Here is a 23781-nt window from a genome sequence, read left to right as displayed (position 1 = left end):
CTCCTGCAGGCACCCTGATGAAGGCTGGGGCCGGGGAGGAGCCTGCAACCAAAATGAAGTGCCCTTGACCGGAATCGAACCTGGGACCCTTCGGTCCACAGGCTGGCGCTCTACCCACGGAGCGAACCGGCTCCGACCTGTCTTGCTTTCTCCCTAAAAGACGAATTGCCTCGCTTGATGGCTCACTCTTTAAGCCGACTTGCAGCCAAATGGCATTAGACTGCTCCCAAGATATTTTGCCACCAGTGAGTTGCATGCTGCTATCCCGCCCCTCCAGCCGGCGGGAGTCCTGGGCACTGTCTTATGCCCAGAGATCCCTGCGAGTGAGCCTCCGGGCCGGCTGCTTTGAAGGAACAACGATCAGGCGCACAAGCTCTCATGCGTGTATTAAATACCGGCGTCGTCTCACAGACTGGGCCCGGCTGTGCTCGTAGCGCCACCTTCTGGCTCAAAACACACCCCTTTGCACCCTTCCCGCCTGGCCTGCACATGCGCTTTCATTCACCCTGCCGGTCCCCTTTGGGCGCCCGGCACCCTGGTGTGCGGGGACCACAGCCGTGACCCTTCACGTAGAAAGTCTGCAGGATGAGAGCATCCCAAGTTTTGGAAATGTTAATATCTGGTAAATCTAAGAAGTGCATACCTATAACTGAAAATTCAAACACTGCAAGAGGGTGCATGTCTCCCCCACCTTGAGGGCCCGGGTTCCCCCTCACAGAGACAGTCTCCTGTGTCTGTCCAGCTGCCAGCTGTGCGTGTGCGGGCACGTGTGTGTATGTACTTCCCATGCCGTGGGATGCTATATCTGCCTCTCCCCGCCTCACGGTTCCCCTCAGACATCGGAAGTCCCCCCGGCTCCTTTCAACGGCCACATAGTAAGCGCCTCATGTCATGGATGTAACCCGTTCTGTAACGAAGGGCTTTGAGGTTGTTGCCATTGTTTTTTTTGCTACTGCAGACAGTATCGCAATAAATGTCCTTATACAGCATGTCTGTGTACACGTGTGGGTGTACCTATAGGGTGAACTTATCACTTGAAACCGTGACTCGATGGGCAAAAGGGTATCTATGTTGTTATTGTTGTTTTATACACACACACACACACACACACACACGGAGAAGTGCGCCCCCAGCCCAACCCTGAAAGTCATGGGGGAAGAATCCCTCTCAGCCTTAGAAGGGTGGTGAAATCAGAGGAGAAAAGGGAGGTGGAGGCTCCGGGGGCCTGGGGTGGGAGAGCCTTGCTGGGCCTTGCGGGGCATGGGGCGCACAGAGGGGGGGGATGCGGTGGTGGGAGAAGGGAAGGTCTCCACCTGAATCCACGAACGAAGCTGGAGATCCACCTGAATCCGCTCTCCATCGCTTTTGGGAAAGGCCCTTGTTATCTTTTGTCATCTCCCGCGTTACACTGGCCATCGGGGAGACAGAGAGGGGGCCGCCCGCGGGCAGCGGGGTTCTCCGCCTGCGAGAACCAGGCCGGCTTCGGGGGTCGCTGTGTCCCCCAAGAATGTGATGAGTGTGCACTGGAATCAGGGCTCAAGGCCTGCGACCCCCAGGCGGGGTCGGTACCAGGGACACGTGGGCCCACAGACGTGGCCACGCCCCTCGACGCCCCGCCCACTCACCATCCTCGCGCCGCCGCCCCGCCCACCCCAACTTCTCGGGCTATCGCCCCGCCCACTTCCGCGCCCCTCGCGCCTTAGCCCCGCCCACCCTCAACTTCTCTTGTCGTCTCACCGCCCACTCCCCGCCCCTCGCGCCGTCGCCCCGCCCAATCACCGCCCCTCGCGCCGTCGCCCCGCCCAATCACCGCCCCTCGCGCCGTCGCCCCGCCCCCCGCCTCGCCTGCGGACAGACTTGGCGGCGCCGCCCCGCTCGTGTTTCTGCCTCCACGGGCCGGGCGGGCGGGCGGGCGGGGTTGCGGGGCGAAGGCGGGCTTCTTCAGGGGGCGGGGGTCGTGGTGACGGCATCAGAGCGCGCGGCGTCAGGGCTCGGCGGCTGCCGCGGGGCCGGGGCTGCGCTGCATCCCCTGCAGGTGAGTGGGGGCCGCGAGGGGGTGCGAGGCGAGGGCCGGGCGCCCCGGGAGCCGCCCCCTGGGGGGCCCATCCCGCTCACCAGCCTCCCGAGGGCTCCTCCCGGGGCGCGGCCCCCCTTCCTTAAGGCCGGGCCGGATGGAGGCTGACATCCCGGGCCTGGCCGCGGGGGGAAGGGTCGCCTGTGCATAGGTGACCACTTTCCAGAACTTTCTCGGCCCCGACCCCCTGCGCGCTCCCGCCCGCTCCCGCCTGCGCTTCGGGCAGCCTTTGGGGCGCGGAGAGGCGGGACCGCGAGGGGCTGGAAAGTTCAGGCGGAGCCGGACGGCACCGCTGGGGACACCATTGCCGGGCACCCCGCGGGGACCGAATGGTTTTCGGGAACAAAATCCGTTACCGGCGCTGAGAGAAGTGAATTATAGGCGCGCCCACCCCCCGGGATGCACCCCACGCCTGGATGGGTGCACCCCACGCCGGGATGGGTGCACCCCACGCCGGGATGGGTGCACCCCACGCCGGGATGGGTGCACCCCACGCCGGGATGGGTGCGCAGGCCCCGGGCCCTGGTCGGGGCTCCTGCAGGAGGCGCCATGGATGTGTCTCTCTCACATTGATGTTTCTGTCTGTCACTCTCTCAAAATCCATGGGAAAATATCTTCCGGGGAAGGATTGACAAAAAAATGAATAAAATATAAATAAATAAATAAAGCGCGGGAGGAAATGGTTCCATCAGGAGTTGCGGGACTGTTTCACAGCTAACTTTAAAAAAAAAAAAAAAAAAAAAAAAAACAAGTGGAAACGGTACGCTCTAAAATAACGGTGAGCCGAAACCGGTTTGGCTCAGTGGATAGAGGACTGAAGGGTCCCGGGTTCGATTCCCGTCAAGGGCATGGACCTTGGTTGCGGGCACATCCCCAGTGGGGGGCGTGCAGGAGGCAGCTGACCAATGTTTCTCTCTCATCGATGTTTCTGGCTCTATCCCTCTCCCTTCCTCTTTGTAAAAAGTCTATACAATATATATTTAAAATAACGGTGAGAAGTGTAGCTAGGAAATGAGTTGATCGGGGCGGCGGATGGTGCGTTCTGGGTGCCTGTCTGCCTGCCCCGCAGCATAGTAGGTCCCCCTCCTCCCCAACATCGTCGCCCCGGAGCGTTGCCTGCAGAGAAGCCCCCTGTGGTCATGGCTGGTGGAAGGTCTTCCTACAATTTGTAAAATAAGAAAAAAAGAAAAACACCTGTGAGTGCACTGCAGCAAAGCCCAATAAAGGAGGCAAACCTGCGGTCAATAAAGTTTGTTGGGGCCAGGTGGGAATGGGGGAGGGACTGGGGAGGGAGGAGGAAGATGGGGTGCTCCCCGGGGAAATGTCCTGCATCACCATCGGGCAGCAGGCAGGGGACACGGGTCCCTGCCCCCAGCTCCCAGCCTGGGAGGAGCGGGGAGACAGGGCTGAGGGCAGTGGGTGGGTGGGATGTGTGTGGAGAGGGGCAGCACTGAGGATGCTGGGGTAATTTGTGGAAGAGCCACACTCCAGGGGCCAAAGAGCCGCAGTTTGCCAACCCCAGGGCTAGGGCAAGAGTTTGCATTTTTGAAAAATGGCCCAGTTGCCCAGTGGGAGGAGCAGGGACAGGCCCCTGGAGGCTGGGAAGTTTTTTGATGGAGTCTTTCGGGGTTTTTATGTGTAATATCATGTCATGGTACAAAACGTGTCAGGCCACCAGTGGCAGGGACCAGGCCTTTGGCACAGGCTGAGGAGACGCAGGGGAACCTGAGAAATACAGTCACGGCCCCCACGTTAGCTGTGGCTTCACTTTCCACGATTCCAGCTACCCATGGTTAACGGTGGGCTTAAAACACTGAATGGAAAAATTCCAGAAATAATTCATAAGTTTTAATGTGTGCCAAGTAGTGTGATTCGATGTATTTGGGTGCTCCTGTATTGGGTGTGTATATGTTTATCAGTATTTCTTCTTGTTGGATTGCTCCCTTTAGTATTATGTATTATTCCTTTAGTATTATGTATTATTCCTTATCTCTTGTTATGTCCTCTACTTTGAGATCTATTTTGTCAGATATAAGTATTGCTACCCCAGCTTTTTTTTTTTTATTTTCATTCACCTGGAAAACCTTTTTCCATCCCTTCACCCTCAGTCTGTGTGTGTATTTTTTTTCTGAGGTGGGTTTCTTGTAGACAGTAGATATATGGGTCTTGTTTTCTTATCCAATCTGTTATCCTATGTCTTTTGATTGGGGCATTTAATCCACTTACATTTAAAGTTATTATTGATAGGTACTTATTTGTTGCCATTTTTATTCTATACTCCTGTCTTTCTCCCTTCCTTCCTTCCTTCTTTCCTTCCTTCCTTCCTTCCTTCCTTCCTTCCTTCCTTCCTTCCTTCCATCCTTCCCAGCAGACCCTTTAGCATTTCTTGCATTGCTGGTTTGGTGATGATAAATTCCTTTAGTCTTTTTTTTGTCTGTGAAGCTCCCGATTTCACCTTCAATTTTGACTGATAGCCTTGCTGGGTACAGCATTCTTGGATTCAGACCCTTCCTTTGCATGACTTTGTATATTCCATTCCATTCCCTTCTGGCCTGATGAGTTTCTGTTGAGAAATCGGTTGCTGGTCTGATGGATTTCTTTGTATGTAACTTTCTGTCTCTCTCTGGCCGCTTTTAAGATTCTTATTTTGTCGTTGGTGTTCGCCAGTTTAATTATAACGTGCCTCGGCATCGGCCTTTCAGGGTTCATTTTGCTTGGGACTCTGTGTGGGTTTTTTTTTTTTTTTTAATATATTTTATTGATTTTGTACAGAGAGGAAGGGAGAGAGATAGAGAGTTAGAAACATCGATGAGAGAGAGTCATCGATCAGCTGCCTCTTGCACACCCCCTACTGGGGATATGCCCGCAACCAAGGTACATGCCCTTGACCGGATTCGAACCCGGGACCCTTCAGTCCCCAAGCCGACGCTCTATCCATTGAGCCAAACCGGTCCCGGCTGTGTGGGTTTTTTCTTCCCTGTATCAGAGAAGTTTTCTGTCATTATTTCTTCAGACAGGTTTTCTGTTCCTCGCTCAGTTTCCTTTCCTTCTGGACCCCCTATTATACGGATGTTGTTTTGTGTTGTGTTGTCCCAAAGTTCTCAGCCCCCCTTGGGAACGGCGGGGGGCAGCCAGGGGAGTGCTGCGGAGACTGCCTGTCCAGCCTCAGAGGCGTTGGCGGGTGGCCACAGCGAGGAGGGGATGGGCGGCTACCTGCCTGCCACACCCTCTGGCCTCGCCGTGCCCGCTCTGGATCCTGGGATGTACAGGGCAGTGCTGGGGTCCCCGGGTTGGAAACTGCAGCCTGCCACCCCTTACACCCGGGAGCCTGTGCAAAGTGGGGAGCCGTTGGCGTGTCACTGGCGCTGGCATGTGACGTCAGCGCGCTGAAGCCCAGAGACTGGAAATCTCAGCATGTGTGTGTCCTGTGTGTGCATGTGCATGTGTGTTGCATGTGTGTGTGTGGGGGGTAGAAGATGGGGGCGGGGGGAGGTGCCACTGGAACACAAGCCCTTGAGACTTATTTATTATTATTATTTTAAAAATATATTTTATTGATTTTTTACAGAGAGGAAGAGAGAGGGATGGAGAGTTAGAAACACCGATGAGAGAGAATCATCCATCAGCTGCCGCTTGCACACCCCCTACTGGGGATGTGCCTGCAACCAAGGTCCATGCCCTTGACCGGAATCGAACCCGGGACCTTTCAGTCGGCAGGCCGACACTCTATCCACTGAGCCACACTGGTCTCGGCGCCCTCAGGACTTACTGCAGTGAGGAGAGCCGGGACCTGCTGCGGGGTCGGACTGCTCTGAGCCTTGGCCCCCTCCCCTCCATCCCCGCCGGGTCGGGAGCTGCAGGAGCTGCAGGAGCTGGCTCGGTCCCCGCAGGGGAGCCCAGCCGCGGGGCACAGGCGCTGACGGGGCCTCCTCCCCCCCCCAGGTCCGCCCGGAGCAGCCGCCCGCACCATGGGGCTGGAGGCCCCGCGGCCGCCGGGGCCCGAGGCGGCCCCGGTGCGGGTGGCCCTGCGGGTGCGCCCGCTGCTGCCCAAGGAGCTGCTGCGCGGCCACCAGAGCTGCCTGCGGGCGGAGCCGGCGCGCGGCCGCGTCACGCTGGGCCGGGCCCGCAGCTTCGGCTTCGCCGTGGTGCTGGACGAGGCGGCCGGCCAGGAGGCCGTGTACCGGGCCTGCGTGCCGCCGCTGCTGGAGGCCTTCTTCCAGGGCTTCAACGCCACCGTGTTCGCCTACGGCCAGACGGGCTCCGGGAAGACCTACACCATGGGCGAGGCCGGCGTGGGTGAGCGCCGCCCCGGGGCGGGGGCGGGGGTGGGGTGGGGGGGGCAATGGTCTGCAGCCCCGGGGGGGGGGGGGGCGGGTCTGCAGCCCGGGGAGGGGGGGGCAGTCGTGTGGGGCTGGGCAGGGCGGGCGATGGGCCAGGCGCCTGGTTCTGGGGCGGCAGGGGAGCTGGCCTGTCTCTGCAGGATGTCTGTCTGTCTGTCTGTCTGGCGAGGGCGAGGAGTCCATGTGCTGGTTGGAGTGGTCCGGGTGGCTGTCCTGGAAGGGACACACTCTGGCTGCCACGGAGCCGGCCCGGCTGGTTCCAGGAGACGCTAGAGCAGATTTGGGGAGAGACACTTTGGGCGGATGAGGGGATCTGCCCCATTTTATTTACTTATTTGTTTGTTTATTTCTTTATTTAAAACATATTTGTATTGATTTCAGAGAGGAAGGGAGAGGGAGAGATAGAAACATCAGTGATGAGAGAGAATCGCTGATTGGCTGCCTCCTGCACACCCCACACTGAGGATCAAACCCGCAACCCGGGCCTGTGTCCTTGACTGGAATCGAACCTGGGACCCTTCAGTCCGCAGACGGACACTCTATCCACTGAGCCAAACTGGTTTTGTCTATACCCTGTTTTACTTTTGTAACTAATATCAAGAGCAGGTTTTTACATCATTAAGTATTTTTCAGCCTGATCTTTTTCATGGCTGCCCGACATTCCATTGTGGCCGTACGGCAATAATTTATTTAACCAGATCCCCTTTGGATCCTGAGATGGATGCTTTGGGTGTTTGCCTTTTTTTTTTTTTAAGTTGTGAAGATGAATGCTGTTCTGAACACCCCCTTACTCCTTTGGGAGAAGTGTAGGAGGTACTTTAGGTCAGTGTTTTTCAACCTTTTTTGGGCAAAGGCACACTTGTTTCATGAAAAAAATCATGAGGCACACCACCATTAGAAAATGTTAAAAAATTTAACTCTGTGCCTATATTGACTATATATAAAGTAATTCTCTTGAATAGGAATCAAATAAACACAAAGAAAGTATTTTATAATTACTTTATTATGAAATATTAAGTAAACAAAATAGTGAAAAATTATAAAATTCTTGTCTTGTCTGCACCTACGGCACACCAGGCAACATCTGTGCCGCGGAACAGCGGTTGAAAAATGCTGCTTTAGGTAACTGAGCAGAGACTGTGGTAATGAGCTCCCTGTCGCAGGGGGTAATCAAGGGAGTCTGGTGACCTGGCAGGGATGCGGTGGAGGGGGTGGGGGGGCTTATATCGTGAAAGGGGTTGGCTCACCCCTGAGAGGTTGCTTGCTGCCAGCTCAGATATTGGGGTTCTGCCCGACCCCCCTGGCCCATGGCCCCCTCCTCCGGCTGCCGGAGGGGCACGGGGGCCTGGGTACCCAGCTGGCGGCCTGTGTCCCCCCAGCCGCCCTCCACGAGGACCAGCAGGGCATCATCCCGCGCGTCATGGCCGAGGCCTTCAGGCTCATCGACGAGAACGACCTGCTGGACTGCCTGGTGCGCGTGTCCTACCTGGAGGTGTACAAGGAGGAGCTCCGCGACCTGCTGGAGGCGGGCCCGGCCGGCCGCGCCGTGCAGCTGCGGGAGGACGAGCGAGGCCACGTGGGTGAGGAGTGGGGGGGCGGGCACCGGCCGGAGGGGCTCCCCCACCGGAACCCTCCTCGGGAAGGTCACCCCAAGGATTCTTTCCAAACACTGGGACATTTTTTTTTTTTTAATATTCTTTATTTAAAAAAATTTTTTTAAAAATATATTTTATTGATTTTTTAAAATATATTTTATTGATTTTTTTTACAGAGAGGAAGGGAGAGAGATAGAGAGCTAGAAACACCAATGAGAGAGAAACATCTACCAGCTGCCTTTTGCACACCCCCCACTGGGGATGTGCCCACAACCAAGGTACGTGCCCTTGACCGGAATCGAACCCGGGACCTTTCAGTCCGCAGACCGATGCTCTATCCACTGAGCCAAACCAGCTTCGGCTTTATTGATTTTTTTACAGAGAGGAAGAGAGAGGGATAGAGTTAGAAACATCAATGAGAGAGAATCATCGACCAGCTGCCTCCTGCACACCCCCTACTGGGGATGTGTCTGCAACCAAGGCACATGCCCTTGACCGGAATCGAACCCAGGACCCTTCAGTCCGAAGGCCGACGCTCTATCCACTGAGCCACACTGGTCTCTGGGAAATTTGGACTTTTTTAAAACCCCTCAGGACAGATTGTTAAAAATCGGGATGTCTGGTCACCTTCGCATGGGGGCAGCTGGAGGGCGCCCTCCCCTCCCCCAGCCCCAATCAGGATGGCCAGGAGCCCGGGCACGGAGGGGGGCCCCGGGCCGGGGAGGGGCGCTGCAGGGGCTCCCCAGCCCCGGGCTCACCCAGCCCCTGCGCCCGCAGTGCTGTGCGGGGTGAAGGAGGTGGACGTGGAGGGCCTGGACGAGGTGCTGAGCGTCCTGGAGATGGGCCACGCGGCGCGGCACACGGGGGCCACGCACCTCAACCGCCTGTCCAGCCGTTCGCACACGGTCTTCACCGTGACCTTGGAGCAGCGCGGCCGCGCGCCCAGCCGCGCGCCCCGGCCCCCCGCCGCCGCCGCCGCCGCCCCTGCCCCGCTGCTCGTGTCCAAGTTCCGCTTCGTGGACCTGGCGGGCTCGGAGCGGGTGCTCAAGACGGGGAGCACCGGCGAGCGCCTCAGGGAGAGCATCCAGATCAACAGCAGCCTGCTGGCCCTGGGCTCCGTCATCAGCGCGCTGGGCGACCCGCAGCGGCGCGGCGGCCACATCCCCTACCGCGACTCCAAGATCACCCGGTGAGCCTGCTGGGGGCGATCGGGGGCGCATCCATGCATCCGAGGCCGATGGGGGGGCGGGGGGGCGCATCCATGCATCCGAGGCCGATGGGGGGGGGCGGGGGGCGCATCCATGCAGCCCGAGGCCGATCGGGGCGCATCCATGCATCCGAGGCCGATGGGGGGGGGGCGGGGGGGCGCATCCATGCAGCCCGAGGCCGATCGGGGCGCATCCATGCATCCGAGGCCGATGGGGGCGCGCATCCATGCATCCGAGGCCGATCGGGGGCGCGCATCCATGCATCCGAGGCCGATGGGGGCGCGCATCCATGCAGTCCGCGCCCCCGATCTGACCGGGCTGGGACCCCGATCCCCGCCCTCCCCCCCCCCAGGATCCTCAAAGACTCGCTGGGCGGGAACGCCAAGACGGTGATGATCGCCTGCGTGAGCCCCTCGTCCTCCGACTTCGACGAGACCCTCCACACCCTCAACTACGCCAGCCGCGCCCAGAACATCTGCAACCGGCCCACCGTCAACTGGCGGCCCGAGCCCGAGCGGGCGCCCGAGGACGCGGCCGGGGCGCGGGGCCCCCCGCGGCACCGCTCCGAGACGCGCATCATCCACCGCGGCCGGCGCGGCCCCGGCCCCGACCCCCCGCCGCCCCCGCCGCCGCCGCCGCCGCCGCCGCCGCCGCCGCCCGCCTGGGCGCCGAGTGCGCCCGCTACCGGGCCCGCACCGACGCCGCCTACAGCCTCCTGCGGGAGCTGCAGGCCGCGCCCGGGCTGCCCGGCGCCGCCGCCCGCAAGGTGCGCGACTGGCTGTGCGCCGTGGAGGGCGAGCGCAGCGCCCTGAGCTCCGCCTCCGGGCCCGACAGCGGCATCGACAGCGCCTCCGCCGCCGCCGCCGAGGAGCGGGCCCCGCGGGCGCCCGGCGGCAGGAAGGTGGCCGGGGCCGGGGAGGGGCGGGCAGGGCGGGCAGGGCGGGAGGAGGTCTTCAGACGGACAGACAGCAGCCCCTGCCCCTTCCATCCAAAGGCGCACCTGCTGGTGACGTGGCCACGCGCCCTAAGGCCCCCCTGGGCCTGGGCTCCCCATCTGTAAAGTGGGGGAGACGTTTGGCATTGCCTCCGAGGGGGGATGTGAGGGCTGAGGGGGAACAAGGGCCCAGCAGGCCGGGGGACGCGCAGTGAGTTGTAATAACAGCAGCGATGTTCTGATCGTTCATTTATAAAGGATCGACTATTACAAGAGGGGGCCGCATGGCTTGCAGGAGGGGAGGGGGCAGGCAGGGCTTGGAGCAGAGCAGCGCTGGGGGAGCCCCGAGGGAGCAGGGCAGCGCTGGGCCGGGGGAACCCTGGTGGGGAGATGGAGCGCCCTGCCAGCCCCTCGCCCTGAAGCCCGGCTCCCCGCCCCTCAGGACGATGAGGGGGCGCTGCTGGCCCTGCAGAGCCAAGTGGCCCGCCTGGAGGAAGAGAACCGAGACTTCCTGGCCGCCCTAGAGGACGCCATGGAGCAGTACAAGCTGCAGGTGGGCCCCGCTTCCTAGCGGTGGGGGGAGCAAGGGAGCCGGATCACCAGACGGGAGGAGACCAGCCGGGTGGGAGGGTGCTGGCGGCAGGCAGGGGTGGGGGCAGGCACAAAGGAGCAAAGTGTGCGGGTGAGGAGCATGCGGTGGGGGTGCAGGTGGTCTTGAGTGTGGGAGGCAGATGGGGGGCAGGAGGGGGCACTGGAGCCAGAGGCGTCCGTCCTTTTGCCCCAAGGAGGCGGGTCAGCATTGCTCTGGCGCCCTCTGGTGGCGGTGATTGGCATTGACGTGGAGGACAGGCAGGGTGGGGTGAGAACTTGAGCCTGAACTAGTGCAGTGTGTGTGTGTGTGTGTGTGTGTGTGTGTGTGTGTGTGTGTTTGTGAGAGAGAGAGGGGGGGGGGGGGGGGAGAGAGAGGGGGGGGCGGGGGGGGTGACCGTGAGGTGGCCTGCACTTCCTCCTGTCGCCATCCCTGTCCCACAGCCCCAGCCGCGTCCCCACTCGGCACCCGGACCTTGTCTTGCAGAGCGACCGGCTGCGGGAGCAGCAGGAGGAGATGGCGGAGCTGCGGCTGCGGCTGGAGCTGGTGCGGCCGGGCTGGGGGGGCCCAGGGCTCCTGCAGGGCCTGCCTCCGGGGTCCTTGGTGCCCCGGCCGCACACGGCCCCCCTGGCGGGTGCCCACTCCCACGTGCTGGGCATGGTGCCCCCCGCGGGCCTTCCTGGGGATGACGTCGGCCCGGAGAGCTGGGGAGAGGTGAGCAGGTGGGGAGCCGGGCGCCCGCTGGGCCTGTTGGGCTGGGCGGTGCTGCGCAGGGTGCCCCTCACCCAGGCTCTCATGGGACCGGCTGTGGGTGCCCCTTCCCGTGTCCCTGAGGAAGGGCCAGGATGGGTGACTGGGCCCTCAGAGGGCTGGTGCTATTAAACAATATACATATTGACTGATCAATTGATTGATTGCAGAGAGGAAGGGAGAGGGGGAGAGAGAGAGCAACATCAATGATGAGAACCCTGGACCGGCTGCCTCCTGCACGCCCCCTACTGGGGACTGAGCTCAAAACATGGGCCTGTGCCCTGACTGGGAAGCAAACTGGGACAGAGCCGTGCCGGCGGGCGGGCAGTGCTACTGGGGGCCTCCAGTGTCCCTGGGCTACGGGCGGGCTGCAGGGGGGTGCTGGCTCCAGCACTGGGTGGGAAGCTCACCCCCAGGGACGGGGCTCCCCCCCGTGAGGCCGCCGCCCCCTCCCCTTATCCCTCACCCTGGGCTCCGCTTCTGGTTCTGCCACGAGGGGCCTTTTGGACGCAGGTTGTGCCTGCATCTGCCCGAAAGTTTGGGGTCCTCTCAGCCCTGCAGCCCCGAGGGCCGGGGGAGAGGGGGTACGGGTACGGGGAGGGGGAGTGGGGGAGTGCGGGGGTTGGCAGAGGTCTGTCACTCAGCCTCACTCCGGCCGGACGAGGTTTGCAGGATGAGGAGGTGCAGGTGACCTGTGTGCCGGAGAGGAATGGCGGGTGGTCACGGGACCGAGCGTTCGGGTGCTTTGGGGGGAGGGGAGGGGGTGCAGGGGCGGCTCCCGCCCTGACCGGAGTGGGGGAAGGCCTCCCCAGGCGGCGCTGCTGGGGCTTGGGGGTGAGGAGGGCTGGAGGCGGAGATGTGGGTGCACAGACCTGGTGCCGGGAGTGGCCCCTAGAGGGCGCCCGGGAGGCTTCCTGCCTGAAGCCCTGGTGCCCCCGCAGGTGCCCGATGGCCCGGAGGCGGGAGCCGCGCTGCTGGAGGAGGAGGCGGCGCTGGACAGTGGCTCCTCGGCTGCATCCGGAGAGGAAGAGGAGGAGGACGAGGGGGGGGAGGAGGGGGAGGAGCCGCCCCGGAGGACCCTGCGCAGGTGAGGACCCGCTGGGGCCCAGGCGGGGGAGCGGTGGTCTCGGTGTCCTCACCGCGTCGCCCGGCCAGCCTGGCTGTTGGGGGGCTCTGAGCCAAGCGCCTGCCGGTGGGAAAGGCCTGGTTCGCAGCCTCCAGGGGGTCTGGGTGCCCCCCCCCCCGCACCCCTAGCTTGGCCCCGGCCCCGGGATCTGCTGGGGGACAGGCTCCAGTGATGGCGGGGGGAAGGCTGTGACCTGCCTCCTGCCTGTGGCCAGGGGGCGGGGCGGGGCGGGGTACAGCCTCTGCTCTGCCCCCCAGAGGCGGGATCAGCAAGTGCAGCCCGAGGGCGGAGGCCGGTCCAGGGAGCCCCCCGGGCGGGAAGGGCCCGGAGCTGCGCCTGGAGGAGCTGAGCGCAGCCGGCCTGGAGCCCCGAGGTGAGCTCGGGGGACGCAGAGGACCCGGCCCCCCTCCCGCCGCAGTCCTCACGGGGCACCTGGGCAGTCCACACTCCTCCCTGGGTGCCCGGGCAAGCGCCCGCCTCCTCACCCCTGCCTCCCCTCCGCCCCCGGTATGCTCTCCCCTCCTCTCCCTTCCGCCCCCTCCTCTCCCTTCCGCCCCCCTCCTCTCCCCTCCGCCCCCTCCGCCCCCTCCTCTCCCCTCCGCCCCCTCCTCTCCCCTCCGCCCCCCTCCTCTCCCCTCCGCCCCCTCCGCCTCCCTCCTCTCCTCTCCGCCCCCCTCCTCTCCCCTCCGCCCCCCTCCTCTCCCCTCCGCCCCCTCCTCTCCCCTCCCGCCCCCCTCCTCTCCCCTCCGCCCCTCCTCTCCCCTCCGCCCCCTCCTCTCCCCCCCCCCCCCTCCTCTCCCCTCCGCCCCCTCCTCTCCCCTCCGCCCCCTCCTCTCCCCTCCTCTCCCCTCCGCCCCCTCCTCTCCCCTCCGCCCCCTCCTCTCCCCTCCGCCCCCTCCTCTCCCCTCCTCTCCCCTCCGCCCCCTCCTCTCCCCTCCGCCCCCTCCTCTCCCCTCCGCCCCCTCCTCTCCCCTCCCCCCCCCTCCCCCCCCCCCCCCCCCCTCCTCTCCCCACCCCACCCCCACCGCGCCCCTCCGCGCCCTCCGCCCCCCTCCGCCCCCTCCTCCCCCCTCCTCTCCCCTCCGCCCCCTGCCTCCGCCCCCCTCCTCTCCCCTCCGCCCCCCCTCCTCTCCCCTCCGCCCCCTGCCTCTGCCCCCCTCCTCTCCCCTCCGCCCCCCTCCTCTCCCCTCCGCCCCCTGTCCGCGGCCGCAGGGGTGACCGCAGGCCTTGCACAGGGGTCCAGGGGACCAAGGCCCAGGCCCGGCGCGGCCAGGCCCCCGCGGCCTCGGCCTCCGAGTGGCGGCTGGCCCAGGCCCAGCAGAAGATCCGGGAGCTGGCCATCAACATCCGCATGAAGGAGGAGCTCATCGGCGAGCTGGTCCGCACTGGTGAGAGGCGGGCGCCCCCGCTGTCCTCTCTGTGCGCCGTGCCCTCCTCTCTGTGCGCCGTGCCCTCCTCTCTGTGCGCCGTGCCCTCCTCTCTGTGCGCCGTGCCCTCCTCTCTGTGCGCCGTGCCCTCCTCTCTGTGCGCCGTGCCCTCCTCCCTGTGCGCCGTGCCCTCCTCCCTGTGCGCCGTGCCCTCCTCCCTGTGCGCCGTGCCCTCCTCTCTGTGCGCCGTGCCCTCCTCTCTGTGCGCCGTGCCCTCCTCTCTGTGCGCCGTGCCCTCCTCTCTGTGCGCCGTGCCCTCCTCTCTGTGCGCCGTGCTCTCCTCTCTGTGCGCCGTGCCCTCCTCCCTGTGCGCCGTGCCCTCCTCCCTGTGCGCCGTGCCCTCCTCCCTGTGCGCCGTGCCCTCCTCTCTGTGCGCCGTGCCCTCCTCTCTGTGCGCCGTGCCCTCCTCTCTGTGCGCCACCTCTGTGCGCTGTGCCCTCCTCCGTGTGCGCCGTGCCCTCCTCCCTGTGCGCCGTGCCCTCCTCCGTGTGCGCCGTGCCCTCCTCCCTGTGCGCCGTGCCCTCCTCCCTGTGCGCCGTGCCCTCCTCTCTGTGCGCCGTGCCCTCCTCCCTGTGCGCCGTGCCCTCCTCTCTGTGCGCCGTGCCCTCCTCTCTGTGCGCCGTGCCCTCCTCTCTGTGCGCCGTGCCCTCCTCTCTGTGCGCCGTGCCCTCCTCTCTGTGCGCCCTGCCCTCCTCTCTGTGCGCCGTGCCCTCCTCCCTGTGCGCCGTGCCCTCCTCCCTGTGCGCCGTGCCCTCCTCCCTGTGCCCCGTGCCCTCCTCTCTGTGCGCCGTGCCCTCCTCTCTGTGCGCCGTGCTCTCCTCTCTGTGCGCCGTGCCCTCCTCTCTGTGCGCCGTGCCCTCCTCCGTGTGCGCCGTGCCCTCCTCCGGGAAGGGGCGGGAAGGGGCGCACGGCTGTGCCTGCTCCGGGGTGTCGGGGAGGGAGCGGCTTCAGGCACAGGCTCAGACTGGTCCCAGGAAGCGCTGCCTGTTGTTCCTTATCAGGCGCCGCCCTGTGCCAGGCGCTGCCGGTGGGCACAGCGCTGGTCCGCGGAGGGCTGGGCGGCCCCACGTCGCGCTCCGGCTGCTGCTGATGTGTGCCACCGGGTGGGGTGACCTTAGGTGGGTTTTTAAAAAATAGTTCTTCTTGATTTCAGAGAGGAAGGGAGAGGGGGGGAGAGAGGAACGTCAGTGATGAGAGGGAATCATTGATCGGCTGCCTCCTGCACGCCCCACACTGGGGATCGAGCCTGCAACCCAGGCTGGTGCCCTGGACCGGAATCGAACCCGGGCCCCTTCAGTCTGCAGGCTGGCGCTCTACCCACTGAGCCACCCCAGCCAGGGCACCTTTGCCCATTCTAATTGGTTGTCTTCCTGGTGTTGCGCTGTGTGAATTCTTTGTATATTTTCAAAACCGCCCCCTTAGCAGATGTGACGTTGGGAACGTGTTCTCTCAGGCAGGGGGTTTCCATTTTGTTCCGTTGGCTGTGCAGAAGCGTTTAGTGTGATGTCGTCCCATTTGTTTATCTTTCCTTTGTCTCTCTGGCCCTGGGCGAGGTATTGGCGAGAAGACCGCTCCATTGCCTGAGATGTTCCTGCTTACATTTTATTCTAGGATATTGGTGGTTTTATGCCTTATATGTAACTCTTATCCGTTGTGCCTTTTTCTTGTGTGTGGTGGAGTTGGTGCAGTTGGATTTTTTCTCATGTGTCTGTCCAGTGTTCCCAGCATCACTCATTGAAGAGACTGTCTTGACTCCATTGTATGCTCTTGCTCCGTCATATATATTTTTTAAAAAAATATATTTTATTTATTTTTTACAGAGAGGAAGGGAGAGGAATAGAGAGTTAGAAACATGGATGAGAGAGGAACATCGACCAGCTGCCTCATGCACACCCCCTACTGGGGATGTGCCGGCAACCAAGATACATGCCCTTGACCAGAATCGAACCTGGGACCTTTCAGTCCGCAGGCCTACGCTCTATCCACTGAGCCAAACCGGTTTTAGCATCCTTTGTCACATATTAATGACCCTATTGGCGGGGCCCCATTTCTGGGTCGCTGATCTGCACGCCTGTTTTTGTGCCAGGACCATGCTGTTTTGATGACAGTGGCTTTGTCGTATAGTTTGACATCTGGTGGTGTGATCCTTCCAACTTTGTTCTTCTCTCTCAGGATTGCTGTAGCTCTTCAGGGTCCTTTTGGTTCCATAGAAGTGTGTGTAGTGTTTGCTGTAGGTCTGTGAAATGTGCCCTTGGTCTTTAATGGCGGCTGCATTGAATCTGTAGATGGCTGAGGGCAGTGTGGGCATTTCAATGACATTAATTCTAAAATGCAGAGCACCTCATGGATTTGCGGGTACACCTTGCACAGGGGCCACGCTCAGCTGCTCTGTGTCAGTGAAGAGAGAGAATCATTGATCAGCTGCCTCCTACTGGGGATCGAGCCTGCAGCCCAGGCTGGTGCCCCGGACCAGACTGCAGGCCGACGCTCTATCCACTGAGCCACACCGGCTAGGGCTGGAGGTGTAATCTCTGTCTCGTTGCGTTTGTGGAGGCTGGTTTGTGACCCAGCATGTGGTCTGTCCCTGAGAACGCCCCTGGGTGCCGGAGGAGACTGTACCCTCTGATGTTCTGGGAAGCGAGGCTCTGTAACTGGCCGTGTGTCCACTGACTTAATGGCGGCCATTGACAGGTGTCATCAGAGGCCCGTATTTCCCCACTGACTTCCTGTTTGGGTGATCTGGGTACGGCTGCCCATGGAGCGTGAGGTCCCCAAGTGTGATCGTGTCTCGATCTAGTTCTCCCTTTGGTTCTGTGAGCGGTTTTTCCTGTATTTCCGTGCTCCCTGGTTGGGCACATATATGTTAAGACGTGTTATGTCTTCTTGATGTCGTGTCCCCATCACCGATATAAAACTAGAGGCCCGGTGCATGAAATTCGTGCACGGGCAGGATCCCAGGCCTGGCCAGGACCTCCTTTCGCCCCATGCTGCCCCCTGGTGGTCAGCGCACGTCATAGCGAGCGATCAAACTCAGTGTCTTGATTGAGCTCCCGAAGGGACACTTTTTGCATATTAGCCTTATATGTAGTGGATTATATAATACGTGCAGGTACTCACCTTTGCCTTCTGTTACCTTGACATCCAGTTTGTCAGATGTCAGTATGGCTGCACCTTCTCTCCTGTGGATGTTATTTGCTTATAGCAGGGCGGCCGGAGCTGGCCCTGGGCACCACACTGGGAGGGAGTGGGGGTCCGCTTTGGGGAGCTGAGGCCGGTTCCCGCTGGCTGTCCCGGTGAGGGACCCCGTCTGGAGGACGCACACGGCACAGTACCTGTCAGCCGGCCCCTCCAGGCGCTGCGGCTACAGCGGGTTCCTCGCACGTCGATCATGCCGGGGCTGGGCCTGGCCAGGGGCCCGAGGTGCCGGGGCGGCCCCGCCTCCGCCCCAGGCAGGACTCGCCCATGTGGCTCAGTGGTTTGGCATTAACCTAGGAACCAGGAGGTCACGGTTCCATTCCGGTCAGGGCACAGGCCCGGGTTTCGGCCTTGATCCCCAGTAGGGGGCGTGCAGGAGGCAGCCGTCCATGATTCTCATCGTTGATGTTTCTCTCTTCCTCTCTGAAATCAATAAAAATATATATTTTTTTAAAAAGTGAGTCAAGGCAAAGCTAAATCCTGAGTAACTCATGGTTTTGGTGGAACAGAGGCTGGTAAACCTCTGGGTGTCCGTCTCCTCGGGGACCCAGCGGAGGGGCCCGAGGGGGGGACGGCTGGCCCGTGCTGACCTGTGTGTCTCCCCCCCACCCCCACCCCGTTCCCCAGGGAAGGCCGCCCAGGCCCTGAACCGCCAGCACAGCCAGCGCATCCGGGAGCTGGAGCAGGAGGCGGAGCGGGTGCGGGCCGAGCTGAGCGAGGGGCAGCGGCAGCTGCGGGAGCTGGAGGGCGCGGAGCCCCAGGACCCGGGCGAGCGGTCCCGGCTGCAGGAGTTCCGCCGGCGGGTGGCCGCCGCCCAGAGCCAGGTGCAGGTCCGTGCGGCCCCCGGGGGCGGCGGGGCAGGTCCGTGCGGGGGCGGCGGGGGGGGGGCAGGTCCGTGCTGCGGGGGCGGCGGGGCAGGTCCGTGCGGGAGTGGGGGGGGCGGCGGGGGCAGGTCCGTGCGGCCGGGGGGCGGCGGGGGGCGGCGGGGGGCAGGTCCGTGCGGGAGGGGGGTGCGGCGGGGGCAGGTCCGTGCGGGAGGGGGGGGGCGGCGGGGTGCCAGGCCTCTGCGGGTCCCCTGCTTCGGTGCTGACGGTGCTGACGCCCTGCCGCCTCCCAGGCTGAGCTGGTGCTGGTGGGGGCCGCATCGCCAGGGGTCAGCTCAGCTTTAGGCACAGAGCCGGGCAGGCGGGGCGCCGGGCAGGCGGGGGGGCCGGGCAGGCGGGGGGCCGGGCAGGCGGGGCGCCGGGCAGGCGGGGGGCCGGGCAGGCGGGGGGCCGGGCAGGCCGGGGGGCCGGGCAGGCGGGGGGCCGGGCAGGCCGGGGGGCCGGGCAGGCGGGGGGCCGGGCAGGCGGGGGGCCGGGCAGGCGGGGGGCCGGGCAGGCGGGGGGCGGGGAGCCAGGTCCTGCTGACAGCCCCCCCTTCTCGGGGAAGGTGAGCGGTGGGTGTGGGAAGAACTTGGACCTTCCTCCTGCAGCCTCCGCCCTCCTCCGTCTGCCTGTCCTTCCAGCTCCCATTCCTTTTCCTCTGCGCCCACCTTCCCTCTGTCCCCCCTCAGCCCGGGTCCCTGGATCCAAGCATGTCCCACTCACAGGCCGCCCCGGGCCCAGCACACTGTTGTGAGTGTATGTGGCCGCAACACAGCAAAAGCTTCCGTGTTCATAGAAACCTGGGCTTATTTCGATAGAGACGTGCTGAATGCAAAAGGCTGAAATAAGAGTCACCGGTAACATAAGATCATTTTAATAAAAATCAGTATTTCCCTTGACCGTGAACTTACCAGACACTGAATCACTGCACAAATTAGTAAGCGTAACGCAAATAAACCTGTTTTTCCTGTTCTCCAAAAGTGAAATATTTCCTGTTGCGCACACCAAGTCAGTCCAAGACATGACGTGGCGATCGGCTGCTAAAATATTTGCTGCCGGTGTTAGTGGAGGGAAATGAATGCAGCATGATGATAGTCATCAGTCATTAGCAAATGTTGTGGTTCGTTATTGATGATTATGTATAACAGGATGTTGTGAAAATTAAGTTATGAAATTGTTATTAAATCATTTCTTAATACTGTTATATTGTCTGGGCTGCGAAAATACTCATTGTGGGCTCTGAGTTTGACATGCTCTAATCCACGCTTATCAGCTGGTGTGACTAGCCATTTACCCCTTCATCTTTGCCTCTTTCTGTCCCCTTTTATCATTCCTGCATCCTGGTTTTTATCTTCCCATGATCCCTCCCATCCACCTTGCTGTCCCTCCACCCTGCTGACCCTCCGTCCATGCAGCTGTCCACCCACTGTCCGTTCCTTCTGTGCTCAGCCGGGTGGTCAGAGTGCCGTCTCTGCCATTTGCTAGCTGTGCGCCCTTGGCCCAGTGCCTCCGTTTCCTAATGTTAAACGGGGCTGACAATGGTCACCCTCTCCGATAGGATTTGTTGGAGTCATTTAGCATGTACAGCGCACCTAGGCCTGGTACTGACATCCGTCTCTCTGTTTGTATTTTTCTGAGTTCCTGTTTAAAAAACATTTTTATTGATTTCAGGGGGGAAGGGAGAGGGGGGGGGGGGATATGAACATCAGTGATGAGAGAGAATCATTGATCGGCTGCCTCCTGCACGCCCCCTACTGGGGGTCAAGTCCACAGCCCAGGCATGCGCCCTGACCAGAATCAAACCCAGGACCCTCCAGTCCGCAGGTCGATGCCCTATCCACTGAGCCACACCGCTAGGCCCCTCCTCCCGCTTTCCCGTCCGTCTGCCCCGCTCAGGGGGATTCAGTGGGGACTCAGAGGAGCTGAGCGGAGGCTGTGCCGGTGCAGGCGCTGCGGGAGAGGAAGCAGGCGAGCGAGCGGCTGGCATCGCTGTCGGCGCAGAGCGAGAAGCGGCTGCGGGAGCTGGAGCACAACGTGCAGCTCATGCGGCAGCAGCAGGCCCAGCTGCAGCGGCGGCTGCGCGAGGAGACGGAGCAGAAGCGGCGCCTGGAGACGGAGATGAGCAAGCGGCAGCACCGGGTCAAGGTCGGGCGCGGGGCGGGGCGCGGGCCCACCTCCCGGCCCCGTGGCCCTCCCCTCACTGTGAGGGGGGGGTTACGGGAAAGTCAGGGCGGCGGCACCTCCCCTGTAGGAGCCCCGTCAGTGTTTGCTTCTGTGCGCTGTCCCCAGCGAGATGGGACCGGGGGTGTAAAGCTGGGGGCGCGAGCAGGGCTGTGTGGGGAGGGGCAGGCGCATCTAGGCCCTGGGGACAAGCTGGAGCCATCCTCCCTGGCCCCGAGCCCCTCCCAGCCCTTCTCCCCTGCGGGCGCCCCCCGTGCTCCCCCCTGAGCTCCTCCCCTGTGCACCCCCCTGAGCTCCTCCCTGAGTCCCCACTGAACTCCTCCCCTGTGCGCCCCCTGTGCTCCTCCCGTTCGCCCCCTGTGCATCCCCCTGAGCTCCCCCCCCCAGCCTCCCCCTGAGCTCCTCCCCGTGCGCCCCCTGAGCTCCTCCCCCGTGCGCCCCCTGAGCTCCTCCCCGTGCGCCCCCTGAGCTCCTCCGAGCTCCTCCCCCGTGCGCCCCCTGAGCTCCTCCCCGTGCGCCCCCTGAGCTCCTCCCCTGAGCTCCTGAGCTCCCCCCTGAGCTCCTCCCTGAGCTCCCCCCTGAGCTCCCCCCTGAGCTCCTCCCCCGTGCGCCCCCTGAGCTCCTCCCTGAGCGCCCCCTGAGCTCCTCCCTTGTGCCTTCAGGAGCTGGAGCTGAAGCACGAGCAGCAGCAGAAGATCCTGCGCATCAAGACGGAGGAGATCGCGGCGTTCCAGAGGAAGCGGCGCAGCGGCAGCAGCGGCTCCGTGTTCTCCCTGGAGCAGCAGCAGGTGGGCCCCGCACCCACAGCCGCACCGGGCTGCCCCCAGCAGCCTGAGCGCTGGCGCTGAGCGCCCGCCTCCCCCCGCCCCTCAGAAGGTGGAGGAACAGAAGCGGTGGCTGGACCAGGAGATGGAGAAGGTGCTGCAGCAGCGGCGGGCGCTGGAGGAGCTGGGGGAGGAGCTGCGCAAGCGGGAGGCCATCCTGGCCAAGAAGGAGGCGCTGGTGCAGGAGAAGACGGGGCTGGAGAGCAAGCGCCTGCGGTCCAGCCAGGTGAGGGCGCCCCGGAGTTCGGGCTGATGGGGACCACTCCAAGTGCCCCCCCCCAGTCTGCCCCCCTCCCTAACGCCCGGTGCCCCCAGGCCCTGACGGAGGACATCGTGCGCGTGTCCAGCCGGCTGGAGCACCTGGAGCGGGAGCTGTCGGAGAAGAGCGGGCAGCTGCGCCAGGGCAGCGCGCAGAGCCAGCAGCAGATCCGCGGCGAGATCGACGCCCTGCGCCAGGAGAAGGACTCGCTGCTCAAGCAGCGCCTGGAGATCGACGGCAAGCTGCGCCAGGGCAGCCTGCTCTCGCCCGAGGTACGGGGACTGGCCCTGGGGCTGCACCCTCCGCTCCCTCCCCTGTGCATCCTGTGTGCACTGAGCTCCCCACAGCTCAGCTCCCCTGTGGGCATGAGTGCCGGGACCGAGGGGTCCTGCCTGAGTGCAGAGCCCGGCCTCCCCAGCGGTGTCTGGCTGACAGCCCAGGAGGAGGGGACAGACGGGTCAGCTGTGGACTAGGACTCAGTCGCCCGGGAAATGGGGAACCCCACCCCATGCCTGCCCCGCCCCCGCAGGAGGAGCGGACGCTGTTCCAGCTGGACGAGGCCGTGGAGGCCCTGGATGCGGCCATCGAGTACAAGAACGAGGCCATCGCCTCCCGGCAGCGGGCGCTGCGGGCCTCGGCCTCGCTGCTGTCCCAGTGCGAGATGAACCTCCTGGCCAAGCTCAGCTACCTGTCCTCCTCCGAGACCAGGGCCCTGCTCTGCAAGTACTTTGACAAGGTGGGGCAGCCCGCCTCTCTGTGTCTCTCTCTCTAAAGCCTGTTCTATTGGCGAGACTGTCTCCTCCCCCTCCCATCTGATTGGCACCTTCAGGGTGGCCTGTGCCCGCTGGCCAGGGGCGCTCTGTCACACAGTAGGGCAGCAGCTCACACGTCCCTGTCGAGACCGAAATCCTGGCCCCAGGAAGCCCTAAAGTTTGAGGGGGGATGGCGATCACACTCCTGATTTGGGAATCGCGGCCTGGAGGGCTGAGGAGGACTGAGGCCCTGGTTTCTCAGTGGCATCTGGCACTGCCCCGGGCGGGGGCACCTGGCCCGGTCCGGCCTGAGGGCAGCTGGGCGCACGCAGGTGGTGACGCTGCGCGAGGAGCAGCACCAGCAGCAGGTGGCCTTCTCGGAGCTGGAGATGCAGCTGGAGGAGCAGCAGCGGCTGGTGTTCTGGCTGGAGGCGGCGCTGGAGCGGCAGCGCCTGGAGACGGACCGGCAGCTGACGCTGCAGCAGAAGGAGCACGAGCAGCACGTGCAGCTGCTGCTGCAGCAGAGCCGAGGTGAGGCCGCGCCCCGGCCTGGCCCGGCCCGGGCCCCGTTCCCCGTTCCCCGTCCGGCCCACCACCCCCTCTGTCCCCCAGACCACCTCGGCGAGGGGCTGGCCGACAGCAGGCGGCAATACGAGGGCCGGATCCAGGCGCTGGAGCGGGAGCTGGGCCGCCACGTGTGGGCGAACCAGGAGCTGCGGCAGAGGCTGAGCGCGGGCAGCGCCGCGGGCCAGAGCCGGAGCCGGAGCCGGGGTGAGGCCCTGCGGGAAGGTCTGGCCCCAGTGCCAGCTCTGCCGGGAGGGGAGCGGGGACTGAGGGCCTGCACCCCTTTCTGACGGGGGGGCGTCGATCTGTGCAGGCGGGGAGAAGGGCCTGTGCCCCGAGAACCGCCCGCCGCCGGGGGACGAGGAGCCGCCCTGGCAGCCGCCCCTGGCGGAGGGCGCCCCCCGAGCCCGGGAGGAGAGGGACCCGCGCGCCCCGCTGCCGCTGACCTGGAAGCGCTCCGGCCTGGGCGGGGAGGAGCAGGCCGCCCCCGAGGCCGCGGAGCCCCCCCTGGGGCGAGTCCTGCCTGGGGCGGGGGCGGGGGCGGGGCCGCCCCGGCACCTCGGGCCCCTGGCCAGGCCGCGGCGGGAGCTGCGGAGGCCCAGCCCCGGCATGATCGACGTGCGGAGGAACCCGCTGTAGCCGCAGCGCCTGGAGGGGCCGGCTGACAGGTACTGTGCCGTGTGCGTCCTCCAGACGGGGTCCGTCACCGGGACAGCCAGCGGGAACTGGCCTCAGCTCCCCAGAGCGGACCCCCACTCCCTCCCAGAGCCGAGCCCCTGGCACCTCTGGCCGCTCAGGGTGCTCCGGCCTGGGGGCCTGCACGGCCACAGGAGGCCGTGCCTGGATGGGCACACGGACCTGGGGAAACTGGGAAAGGTTTTGTAGAATTTTGTAAAACCACTTTTTAATAAACGAGTAACCTCTTGAGAAATGGAGTGTTGGGAAAACAGACGGACAGCAGTAGGAAGCAGGAACACAGCAGCTCGGAACGGGTCAGACTTGGGACACTGACTCCTCGCGGCCGGGACGACGCTGTGGTCTCCCACTGGCTCCGGGCAGAGCCGGTGCGGCTCCCCACGAGGCGCAGGCAGGTCAGG

The 23781-nt window shown here is 63.6% G+C and overlaps 1 protein-coding gene across 1 annotated transcript; it reads left to right on the top strand.

The window, feature by feature from the left end:
* Positions 1-1854: 1854 nt before the first annotated feature.
* KIF7 (kinesin family member 7) lies at positions 1855-23615 on the top strand. Its single transcript, XM_036415606.2, is given in 20 exon segments — positions 1855-2035; positions 6017-6370; positions 7794-7994; positions 8787-9198; positions 9570-9846; positions 9849-10118; positions 10594-10704; positions 11227-11454; positions 12432-12577; positions 12874-12989; positions 13852-14004; positions 17866-18068; positions 20052-20249; positions 20948-21073; positions 21159-21335; positions 21425-21640; positions 21898-22104; positions 22453-22651; positions 22733-22879; positions 22998-23615. Coding segments are annotated over 19 exon segments (4041 nt in total). The 5' UTR covers positions 1855-2035; positions 6017-6042; the 3' UTR covers positions 23324-23615.
* Positions 23616-23781: the final 166 nt, after the last annotated feature.

The sequence above is a fragment of the Pipistrellus kuhlii genome, unplaced genomic scaffold, assembly GCF_014108245.1.
Source record: "Pipistrellus kuhlii isolate mPipKuh1 unplaced genomic scaffold, mPipKuh1.p scaffold_m20_p_50, whole genome shotgun sequence".
Taxonomy (NCBI): domain Eukaryota; kingdom Metazoa; phylum Chordata; class Mammalia; order Chiroptera; family Vespertilionidae; genus Pipistrellus; species Pipistrellus kuhlii.
Note: the sequence above shows the minus strand (reverse complement) of the source record. Positions and strands in the feature narration are given on the sequence as shown.